Source organism: Psammomys obesus, unplaced genomic scaffold (genome assembly GCF_907164565.1).
Source record: "Psammomys obesus unplaced genomic scaffold, mPsaObe1.curated_primary_1811, whole genome shotgun sequence".
Taxonomy (NCBI): Eukaryota; Metazoa; Chordata; class Mammalia; order Rodentia; family Muridae; genus Psammomys; species Psammomys obesus.
Window position 1 is genome coordinate 2,800,003 of NW_026596034.1, and position 12,018 is coordinate 2,812,020.

Consider the following 12,018-nt stretch of genomic DNA (forward strand, 5'->3'; position numbering starts at 1 on the left):
ATTGAAATAATCCCTTGTATTCTATCTGACCACCATGGACTTAAGCTGGACCTCAACAACAACAGAAATAACAAACAGCCTACACGCACATGGAAACTGAACAACCTGTTACTCAACGACAGCTGGGTTAAGGAAGAAATAAAGAAAGAAATTAAAGACTTCCTAGAATTCAATGAAAATGAAGGTACAACATACCCAAATTTATGGGACACATTGAAAGCAGTGCTCAGGGGAAAATTTATAGCACTAACTGCCTGCAAGAAGAAATTCGTAACATCACACACAAACAACTTAATGGCCCAACTGAAAACCCTAGAAAAAAAAGAAGCAGATACACCCAAGAGGAGCAGAAGGCTGGAAATAATCAAACTCAGGGCTGAAATCAATCAATTAGAAACAAATAAAACTATTCAAAGAATCAATGAAACAAAAAGCTGGTTCTTTGAGAAAATCAACAAGATAGACAAACCCTTAGCCAAACTAACTAAAAAGCAGAGAGAATCTATCCAAATCAACAAAATCAGAGATGAAAAGGGTGACATAACTACAGACACAGAGGAAATTCAAACAATCATTAAGTCATACTACAAAAGCCTATATGCCACAAAATTTGAAAATCAAAATAAATGGACAATTTTCTTGATAGATTCCATCTTCCAACATTAAGTCAAGATCAGGTAGAAAGACTGAACAGCCCTATATCCCCCAAGGAAATTGAAGCAGTCATTCACAGTCTCCCCTCCAAAAAAGCCCTGGACCAGATGGTTTCAGCGTGGAATTCTACCAGACCTTCAAAGAAGTGCTCACACCAATTCTCCTCAAACTATTCCACAAAATAGAAACAGAAGGTACATTACCAAACTCATTCTATGAAGCAACAGTCACCCTGATACCTAAACCACACAAAGACCCAACAAAAAAAGAGAACTTCAGACCTATCTCTCTTATGAACATTGACGCAAAAATACTCAATAAAATACTTGCAAACTGAATCCAAGAACACATCAAAGATATCATCCACCACGACCAAGTAGGCTTCATCCCAGGCATGCAAGGGTGGTTCAACATACGGAAATCCATCAATGTAATCCACCACATAAACAAAATGAAGGAGAAAAACCACATGATCATCTCCTTAGATGCTGAAAAAGCATTTGACAAAGTCCAACACCCATTCATGTTTAAAGTCTTGGAGAGATCAGGAATACAAGGCACATATCTAAACATAGTAAAGGCGATATACAGCAAGCCTATAGCCAACATCAAACTCAATGGAGAGAAACTTAAATCAATCCCACTGAAATCAGGGACAAGACAAGGCTGCCCACTCTCTCCCTACCTCTTCAACATAGTACTTGAAATCCTAGCCAGAGCAATAAGACAACTAAAGGAGATCAAGGGGATACAAATCGGAAAGGAAGAGGTCAAAGTGTCACTATTCACAGATGATATGATAGTATATATGAGCGACCCTAAGAATTCAACCAGAGAACTCCTCCAGTTGATAAACACCTTCAGCAAAGTGGCAGGATACAAAATCAACTCAAAAAAATCAGAAGCCCTCCTGTATACCAAAGACAAAAGGGCCGAGAAAGAAATTAGGGAAACAACACCCTTCACAATAGCCACTAACCACATAAAGTACCTTGGGGTGACACTAACCAAGCAAGTGAAAGACCTGTTTGAGAAAAACTTCAAGTCTCTGAAGAAAGAAATTGAAGAAGATCTCAGAAGATGGAAAGATCTCCCGTGCTCATGGATTGGTAGGATTAACATTGTGAAAATGGCCATCCTGCCAAAAGCAATCTACAGATTCAATGCAATTCCCATCAAAATACCAACTCAATTCTTTACATACCTTGAAAAAAAGATTCTCAGCTTCATATGGAGAAACAAAAAACCCAGAATCTCCAAAACAATCCTGTACAACAACAGATCATCTGGAGGTATCTCCATCCCTGAACTCAAGTTGTACTACAGAGCAATAGTAATAAAAACTGCATGGTATTGGCATAAAAACAGAAAGGAGGATCAATGGAACTGCATAGAAGACCTAGAAATAAACCCACACACCTATGAATACTCGATTTTTGACAAAGAAGCCAAAACCATTCAATGGAAAAAAGACAGCATCTTCAACAAATGGTGCTGGTTCAACTGGATGTCCACATGCAGGAAAATGAAAATAGATCTATATTTATCAACCTGCACAAAACTAAAGTCCAAGTGGATCAAAGACCTCAACATAAAACCAGATACTCTAAATCTGTTAGAAGAAAAAGTGGGGAACAGCCTAGAACTCATTGGCACAGGAGACAACTTCCTGAACAGAACACCAACAGCACACTAAGAGCAACAATCAATAAATGGGACCTCATGAAACTGAAAAGCTTCTGTAAGGCAAAGGACACTGTCATCAAAACAAAGCGACTGCCTACAGATTGGGAAAGAATCATCACCAACCCTTTATCTGAAAGAGGACTCATATCCAGTATATATAAAGAACTAAACAAGCTGAAAAGCAGCAAACCAAGTAATCCACTTAAAAATGGGGCATGGGATTAAACTCTCTGTAGAGGATTGTAGAATGGCAGAAAAACACTTAAAGAAATGTTCAAAGTTCTTAGCCATCAGGGAGGTGCAAATCAAAACGACCCTGAGATATCACCTTACACCCATCAGAATGGCCAAGATGAAAAACTCAAGGGACAACACATGCTGGAGAGGTTGTGGGGAAAGGGGAACCCTCCTCCACTGCTGGTGGGAATGTAAACTGATACAACCACTCTGGAAATCTCTCTGGCGCTTTCTAAGACAATTAGGAATAGTGCTTCCTCAAGACCCAGCTATACCACTGCTAGGTATATACCCAAAGTCTGCTCAAGAAAGGGATATTTGCTCAACCATGTTTATAGCAGCTTTATTTGTAACAGCCAGAACCTGGAAACAACCCAGATGTCCATCAACGGAGGAATGGGTACAGAAATTGTGGTATTTTTACACAATGGAATACTACTCAGCAATCAAAAAGGAGGAAATCATGAAATTTGCAGGCTAATGGTGGGATCCAGAAAAGATCATCCTGAGTGAAATATCCCAGAAGGAAAAAGACAAACACGGTATATACTCACTTATATAGACCTATAAGATATGATAAACACAATGAAATCTATACACCTAAAAAAGATAATCAAGAGAGCGGACATGGGGTAAGATTATCAATCCTCGTTTTGAAAGCCTGATGGGATGTGCATTGAACATTGACAGGAGTCTACTGAGCGCATTTGAAAGACTCTAACTAGCAGTGTTTTCAAAGCAAAGACTCATGACCAAACCTTTGGCAGAGTACAGGGAATCATAAGAAAGAAGGGGAGTTAGTCTGATGAGGAAAGGATAGGAGCTCCACAAGGACCAAATATATCTGGGCACAGGGTCTTTTCTGAGACTGACATGCAACCAAAGACCATGTATGAATGTAACCTAGAACCTCTGCTCAGATGTAGCCTGTGGTAGCTCAGTAACCAATTGGTTTCCCATAGTGAGGGGAACAAGGACTATTTCTAACAGGAACTTAATGACTGGCTCTTTGGCCTCCCCACCCCCCAAGGGAGGAGCAGTCCTGTTAGGCCACAGAGGAGAGCTTTGCAGCCAGTCCTGAAGATACCTGATAAAACAGGATCGGATGAATGGGGAGGAGGTTCCCCCCAAGTCCCCCTATCAGTGGACTTGGAAAGGGGCATGGTGGAGAGGAGGGAGGGAGGGAGGGCCTGGGAGGGAATGAGGGATCGGGACACGGCTGGGATACAGAGTTAATAAAATGTAACTGATAGGAAAAAAATAAAATTTAAAAAAAAAAAGGAGCACATTTTCATCTTAAAATGAAAATCTTTCCGCATTTCTCAAGGACACCTTATATTTTTTATATCTGTTAACCAACATTTTTAACTCAAAAAATGCTATTTGAATTAAAGAATGATGCATGACTACACATCACTATAGATCCACAAGGAACAAATATGAAGTTATAGAAACAAACAATCCTATTTTTATTTCATGACAACCAAATTTCATTTGTGTTTTACTTCCTCATAGCAACAACTATCACGTAATCATGTACATAGGGTCCTATAATATTTAAGAAGTGAATTTAATGTTAATCCTACATAAAAGATTTTATCTTATGTTTGTAAGTTTTAAATTGTTCTAAGTAAAGCAAGCACATACTTACTCCATAATCAGTGGCTGGTCTTGAAAAGTCCTATTGAGGATGGTCATGTTTTTAGTATCTGTAAAAAAAAGGATATAAATCTGTGTGTATAAACACACATAAACACACACACAAATATAAATTACTAGGCATCTTATATTATTTTTCTTATCTACGAAGTATTTTTCTTTTTATTCTTTGCAAGATTCATCCCTAATTTTCTGCAACAGTTATCACTAAGGAGATACCAAAGCTTCATTTAATGATAAGACATTAACAGAGTTCATTGTATAGGAAGATTTGATTCAGTTTCATTTGAGGTTCTCATCTAAATATCTTTTAGCTGAATCTTTTTTTCTGTACAATTTAGCCATTAATAAGATTTCAGTGTAGACAAATAAAATAGCATGTCCAAACGTATCCCACTCTGCCATGTTCATGTGTTATGTTTTTATAAGCAGCACCTGCACATGGTACTCTTGTCAATATTTAAAGGATGAATAGATGTATTAAAATTGTTGCTTGTATTTCTAAATGTTGCCAGAAAGCATACCTGCATTTGCTGTCTACTTTGGAATTGTCAGTTGGCTTTTCATAAAGAACTTTAAGATTCGTGAAAGAATACAGCAGACTGACTCACAACCTATCTTTTTTTTTTTTTTTTTTTGACTGGGAAGACTAGGCAGTAAAAAGGAGGGTCTGGCAGATATCCTCGCATTTGAAATGCTGAACTAAATGTAAGACTTGGTAGCCAGGTAGACTGTGGTTTTTAAGGCATGTCTATACTTTTATAAATCCATCTTTGTCTTTGCACACTAAATTTGGCAATATTAAGAGGACAAATGTAACATTCGTTTTGCTGATGAGCCTTAGCAGCATTGGCATCATTTGAGTAAGTCTATCTGCCTACTTCTCATACCTAGAGAACCCAGTACCTTCCTTAATGTCATTGAGGATTGTTCCCCTGAAAACATTCTGATGTTTGTTCTTCTGGTTCTAAGACAAAGTCTCACATTTAGCCTTGGCATGCATGGAACTCACAGAGAGCCACTTCTCTCTGTCTCCCAAGTGCTGGGAGTTAAAGGTGTGGCCATTATACTAGAAGTTTGTTCTTTAGTTACTCTAATATGTCTAAAAGCTACCAATAGCTCTTCTTGAACTGGTCAAGAATGGGTGTCATTCTCTGGAATGGACTAGCTACAAAAGAAAACAAACTTTCAAGAAGTTTTTACTAGTCAACAAGAACAGAACAGTCAATTGTTTTGAGAACAATAATTGTTAAATTTTCATTAAGAATATCAGGTATATTTTCATAACTTACCTTTTCTAGCTAATAATAAATAGTAAAAAATATAAAACTCACCTAATGTTTGATTTTGTCCCCAGAAGATAACAGCTCCTAACCCACTGTCGCTATGATTTTGGGGAAAATATGTGAGCAGGACATCCATTTGTGAATCCCCATCATAATCACCAGGGACTACACTTGTTACCAGTGCACTGAGATTCCTAAAGAAAATAAGAATTTAAAAAATATCAGAAAAATCACACAGGAAAGAACATCTGCTATATTATTATGTGCTACATGTCTTATCCTCTTCTGTTTCATACCTATTCCATAGCATCAATCACCCCCAAAATATTTCTTAGATTAAATTTTTTTCATTTGTTCATTTATTCATATATTTGCCATGAAAATTTTTTCAACTCAAAATTCAACATTTAATAGAAATAATTAAGTTTATTATTTCTTTTGTATCTAAGGACTACTTGTGTGTATAGATCTTTCTGGTCTGCAGAATTCATAATGAATAGAACATAGAGCAGTTTTATAATATCATAAATCTAAACTATATATCATTTATGTATGCTCATGCTCAAGCACTGGCTCCCTGGTAGAGTGCTTGTATAATAGGGACGAGGCCCTGGGTTTGACCTCCCTTATTGTTCAAACAAAAGCAAAATGAATACAAGGGACTGGAGAGATGGTTCAGTAGTTAAGAGCACATGCTTCTCTTGCAGAAGACATGAGTTCCATTCCAATACCCACAAGGTAGTTGACAACTATAACTTCAGTTCCATGGGGGATCCCATAATCTTTCTGATCTCTGAGGGTTCTTACATGCATGTGGTATACAGATGCTCAGTTTCACACACAACAATATTTATTTCTTAAATATTTAAGAAAAATAAAAGCAAAATCACTGTGGGAAAATTCATTTGAAAACATGGAAAATAAATACTAAGAGTTAAAAATAGTTGAATTCAAGAGGAATAATAGACTGTAGAAGTAAAAAGGTAGTTATCTTTATTTTGAAAAATATTCTAAATATTAATTAAAATGAGCTAAAGAAATAATTTAGTGGTTAAGAGAATGTATTGCTTTTGCAAAAGAGTTTGGTTTCCAGCACCATGAAAGGAGGGCAACTCACAAACACATGTAACTCCGGAGAATACAAAGACCACTCACTTCTGGCCTCCAAAGGCACTTACACTCACTCACATGCACAGACGGACAGACAGACAAATACTGTTACATTTGAGTTCTAATTAGACAGAGATGTGAGTGCACATGAGATGGCAGTGCATGCTTTCCTCAATTGCTGTCCACATGTTCTACTGAGATGGGGAGGGATCTGTCTGTCAATCTTGTCCCACCTCTCCAAGATGGGAATGCAAATTCATTTCAAGTCGATGAAGGAAGTACTTTGCTGAGACATCTTCCCACCCTCTCCTTAGTGATCAGAAATGGTTTACTTAGTGTTGATCCCGACTTATACTGTATGCAAACACCAAGTAAACCAATATAAGTACACCTTTCAAAATCGGTGTTTATGCAAGATAGTGACTCCTCTCTTCTCCTACAATCGAGTTCAAACGTTTTTAGTACTTAAAAATCCTAGTCTGAAAAAAAAAAAAGAATCCTAGTCTGCTTTGATTTCCCCTTCTCAGACTACAAGCCTCTGATGTACCTACCTTTTATGTCAAGTAAATCTTCTCATCCTTTCACAAAATGCTATTTTCATTAATATTTGTTGTATATGCTATGTGCCCAAACTTAAACATTATCAACTAATTCAAGCAATGTCATTAAGCTCAAATTCCATGACTGTCCGTCTGAAAGCCAAATCTTTGGTTTGTACTGACCCATCTCTTTCTCCTTTAGCTTAGAGAGAGCATTTAACTTGCTTCCTAGTATTTCCAAATCATGTTGGCTCACTATCATTGGGGGTTATTGTTTCATGTACTGCTAACCATAAAAAAAAAAAAAACAAAAAAAAAACGATAAGATTATTTAAATCACATTAAAAAAATTAAGGCAATTTCAAAGCTTTACTTCAATTCCGTCAAAATCAATATTAAAAACTCACCATTAGACCAAAAGAAAAAACAAACAGGACAGAGGTCATTGACCTTTCTTCCACATGCAAAATATTTTTAAGATGGTGAGACTTTTGTGAGTGATCTGCTTCTGCAGGAACAATCAGGATGAGACATAGTACATTAAAGAAAGCATATTAGATTGCAAAGGAATGAAGTGGAGGTCAGAGGACAACTTATAAGGGTTGGTTTTCTTCTTCCACCATGAGGATTTTGGGTATGTAACATCCATCAGACTTTGGTGGTAAGCGCCATTTCAACAGTCCTCACCATGCTTATTTCATTTATTTATTTTTAACAAATTGCTTACTACTCAGACCTCAGAACTAGAAATTCTGTGTCACAATACCACAGCTGAACACAACTGATTTCAAATATAACCCAAGCTACTGCATATTCATAATAAAGATAAATAAAAATAAATTATAATAAATCATTCTTTCCCAAAATAATGATCTGTACTTACTTCAAGGATACCTTTACCTTGGGTTTAAAATAGGGTGCACTCTGATCTGCTAAGAAGACTATTAAGTCATTTCCTACAAGAAAGAAACAAATGACTTTAGAAAAAGTGATTTTTGGAAAATCATCCAGTCAGTGCCTAAAAACTTTTTGGGTACTGTTTCTACAAGAAAAGTTTTATTCTAATCTAGTCAGAAAGCACTGTCAAGATAATTTATACAAATCTAATGGAACATAGGGAGAGGGAAGTAGGGAAAAGTGTATTTATTCAAGGCAAAATGAAGCCATAGGATTCCATTAAGAGGCAGATGGGTTAGCTTAATAAATTAATGCATTAAAAGATGGATTAATGCAAGGAACATACCTTAAACTATACTATTCCATACCAAGTATGAGACCCTGGTTTGATCTGCAGCAATACAGAAAGCACGCACGCGCGCGCGCGCGCGCGCGCGCGCACACACACACACACACACACACACACACGGCCTCATTATATACTGATTCTGTTAAGCCTTGTGTTTTCTACATCCAAACAGGTCTTTCTTATATGAGGCTGTTTATTTCATCATACAGATCATCATACCAATGATACAGGGATTCCTATTACATTTTCTTCTCACAACTAACAATACAATTCAATACATAAGCAGAAAAAGCAGAGTCCTCCAAATTTTTTTCCTTTGCTTACTATGGAGCTATCTTCCACTATCTTCCATGTGGCTTGGGCCATGAAACTTTGTTAATGCTCACTGGGACAGACTTCAGAAATGCTCAACCAAACCCAGGATATCTTTAAAGTTAAGGATGCCTCTGAATCCAGTTTGGATAGATGAGCTATAGGCTTCCAGCATTCTTGCAATGTGGGTAATCATTCAAATAGAGGAAAAACATCCAGGTCTTTAAAGAGGTTCTGGGGTGCTGAAAAAGGCCCTCAAAAGTCTTTTTCAAGGATCCTGTCACTCAGCTCTGTATCAGCTGTTAACTTTATTTCATGGCCTTGGTCCTTAACCAGCACCTACTGATGAATGCCTTTTGTCAGCATCAAAATATATACATATATATTTTTAAGGCTTAACATGGTTAATGAGCTTTGAAGAATGCCAAGTTGGCAAGAGATGTGCAAGACTACAGTGATAAGGTGTTGAAGACAACAATAGTAATCAAGATGAGGGAGGGCCAGGTGTACTACACTAAAGATGAGGCAGCTCGTGCTGGAGAAATCTGTAGGTTGAGAAAGTATGGACAAGGACGACTTGCGTTTATCAGTAGTTAACAACAGATGCTGTGTGGCTCTAGAGAGCTTGATGCCTTAGGAGGGCACAGTGCCTTTGAAGACAGATAGATCTTAACAGAAGGAAGGGCGGATGATTTGAGTCAATGGTGAAGGCAGTGCACCTCTCATAAGAAGAAACTGTCAAGTTGCATCTCTTCCGACCAAGGAGGCAGAACACTGGGCGCTTAAGAAGGGAAAGCAAAAGCAGAGGCCAGAAACAAAGATTCTTACGAATCATGAAGAACTTTTGCAGATAGGTGATTGATTATTCACTAGGTGAAGGCTACATGCTTGTGGGTGAAGGGAGGCTGGTATGTTCCTAAGGGTGGGGAGCTGATGGTCAAACCGTGGGGTGTCTGGGTCAGGACCTGGGGTTGATAAAAAGCGGAGAAAGCTGTCAAGGATGAAAATACAGGGAGAGCCAGAAGGCTGGGAAATGCAAGAGGAAGGGTACCAGGAGCAAGGGGGCGTGAATACACAGGGAGGGGCAAGTAGAGGGAGGGCCGGCAAGCACTGACTTTCCCGAAGCACGAAGAGGTCCGTCTGTTTGTCGGAGTTGAGGTCCCCGAAGGCCGCCAGGGTGCCCCAAGCCTCGGCCCCAAAGAGCTCCGCCGTGACGTTGTGCAGAGCCCGCGCCGGGGCAGGCCCAACGCTCAGCAGCGCGAGCCCCAAGAACAGCAGCGCCGGCAGTGCCCCGGCGCTCGGCAGCAAGCTTGCCGCCATGGCGCCCTCGGCCCGGCCGGCCTCCGCTGCGCTTGACGGCAGCCGCAAAGCACCGTGCGACCGGCCGACCGAGAAAAGACTCTAGGTGTGGGCTCACGGGCAGCCCCTCGCTGCACTCTCACGCTCGCCTGGGGCTGTCACTCCGACGACCAGAAGGCCAAGGAGCTAGGGCGGTGTCGGCCTGGGAGCTCACTTCCGGCTGGCGTGCCTCCCGACAGTGTCGCGCGAGGGGGCGGGGCCGGGCGAGCGGTGCTGACAGGCAGTGGGGGCAGTGGGCACTGCGCGATGGCGGGGTCGGAGGCACGCATGGCCGAAGTAAGCTGGAAGGTCTTGGAGCGACGAGCCCGGGCCAAGCGCTCAGGTTTGACTGCCTGTGGCAACAACCTGCCCCGAGGGGTGCAGTGGGTGGTGCTCTTCCTCAAGTCCCCTGGAGCGAGGCCGGTGTGATCTCTCCTGGGGGATCAACTTGTGTCCCTAGGTTGACTTCAGAAAGCAGTAGGTGGCCCTGACCTTCTTGGTCTTGTTCCTCTATTCCCAACTCCCCACCTCCTGCACTTTCCTCATTTAGAAAACTTCTGTATTTCTCCCCCAAGTTGTTTCCTGTCCAAAGTTAGCCGCAAGCTGACTTCTCCAGAAAGTTACCCCTATAAGTCAAGCAGTGGGACAAGTTCTTAGGAAGGAAAGGGTGCCCAGCACTCCTCTTGCCCTCAAAAAGCAGACCTTCATTTTTAGTGAGGTCCTAAAAACTTGTCGATACTCTTGTCTTTGTTCATCTTCCTCTGTAATTTTGAGCTGCAGCCAATGCTGTGTGCCAGAAATTGAGGAAGACAGGGTCTGGGCCACAAAGTAAGTTAGTGTACCGTTTGGGTTCAGAATGAAATTGGCCTCTTCCCTAGCCAAGTGATCCCAGCACCCCTAGTTTCCAGTTGTGGTGCCCAACCACGAAGATTAGTAGAAGCCAACAGTCCCAAGTGTCCTGAACTGACTTCTTCAAATTGCAAAGTCACTGACGACTTAAAAGTTAGTACTCCTGTTTAATAACTCCTCAGACAGCCAGGATTGAAACGGCCTCTATTGAAACTGAATATAATCTTGAGCAAAAAGTGAGGTGACAAAATGATAAACCTTGAACCCAGAACCTTTCCTTGTAGAAGATTAAGGAAAGATTGTAGAAAACACCGTATTCATTAAAGTATTGCCAATTTCGTTCTGTTTTAAATGTTTAAAAATGTATTTTTTTAAGATTGTAGTGTAACAACCACATGAAAAGTAAGAGAATTTTTCAAAAAGTGGTTGACTTGAGTCAGTACAATTACTTGAAACAGTCTTGGGGATATTTTTTCTACATTGTCTTAATTTTTTTGTTTGTTTTTGTCATAGAAATACTGTTTGGTTGCTATCAGTGTGGCTGTGGGAGTATAGAAAGTTAGTACGCTTTTCTCTCTGGGCAAAGAGAATAACTAGTCTTGTTCCAGGGACTTGACCAATGTCCCCAACATTTATTTTTCTTTCAAGAAGCATACAGAGTTTTCTCTTTAAGCCGTTGTTTTACTCAAATACATGTCACAGCAGTTAACTGTTGAAACTCTTACTTTTCTTAGCAGGGTAAATTTTGTTTTGTTTTACTGTTGTTGAGTGTAGTTTTTTAAACCCAATCCCATGCACAGTGGTTGCCTGGATAGTATCAATGTCAAATGTTCCTGGAAGTTTACTTCATAAGAGTAGAATTTAAGTAGAAGTTTAAAAAAAAAGATAGCAGTTGGTCAGATCTTTAAAATTAGTAGATAAGTTTGCAGTTTCTGATTTTCTGACTCTGAGAAATATAGACAATAGACCTTGAGCCATATTATTTACTTCCTGCTTACTACAAAGAATTAACTTGATTCTGTTCACAGCTTTCAGGAGAGTATATAAACAGTGTGGTTTGCAAACATGAATTAGCTTGTTTCTAGGCTAGAGTCCTCTTTAG

General features: G+C 39.6%; 2 protein-coding genes across 3 annotated transcripts in view; one reads left to right on the forward strand and one right to left on the reverse strand.

Annotated features, from left to right (window-relative positions):
* Itfg1 (integrin alpha FG-GAP repeat containing 1) overlaps positions 1–10,258 on the reverse strand; it is a 164,019-nt gene extending 153,761 nt beyond the window's left edge. For both annotated transcript variants that reach the window (XM_055621223.1, XM_055621224.1), the window contains exons 1-4: positions 9,845–10,258; positions 8,055–8,127; positions 5,571–5,716; positions 4,229–4,286 (exon numbers count right to left, since the gene is read on the reverse strand). In XM_055621223.1, coding sequence (XP_055477198.1) covers positions 4,229–4,286; positions 5,571–5,716; positions 8,055–8,127; positions 9,845–10,049 — 482 coding nt within the window. In that variant the 5' untranslated portion in view covers positions 10,050–10,258. The remainder of the gene's footprint in view (positions 1–4,228; positions 4,287–5,570; positions 5,717–8,054; positions 8,128–9,844) is intronic.
* A 53-nt stretch (positions 10,259–10,311) lies between these two features.
* Phkb (phosphorylase kinase regulatory subunit beta) overlaps positions 10,312–12,018 on the forward strand; it is a 181,744-nt gene continuing 180,037 nt past the window's right edge. Inside the window, exon 1 of the mRNA XM_055620957.1 lies at positions 10,312–10,410. Within this exon, the coding sequence (XP_055476932.1) occupies positions 10,335–10,410 (76 nt within the window). The 5' untranslated portion in view covers positions 10,312–10,334. The remainder of the gene's footprint in view (positions 10,411–12,018) is intronic.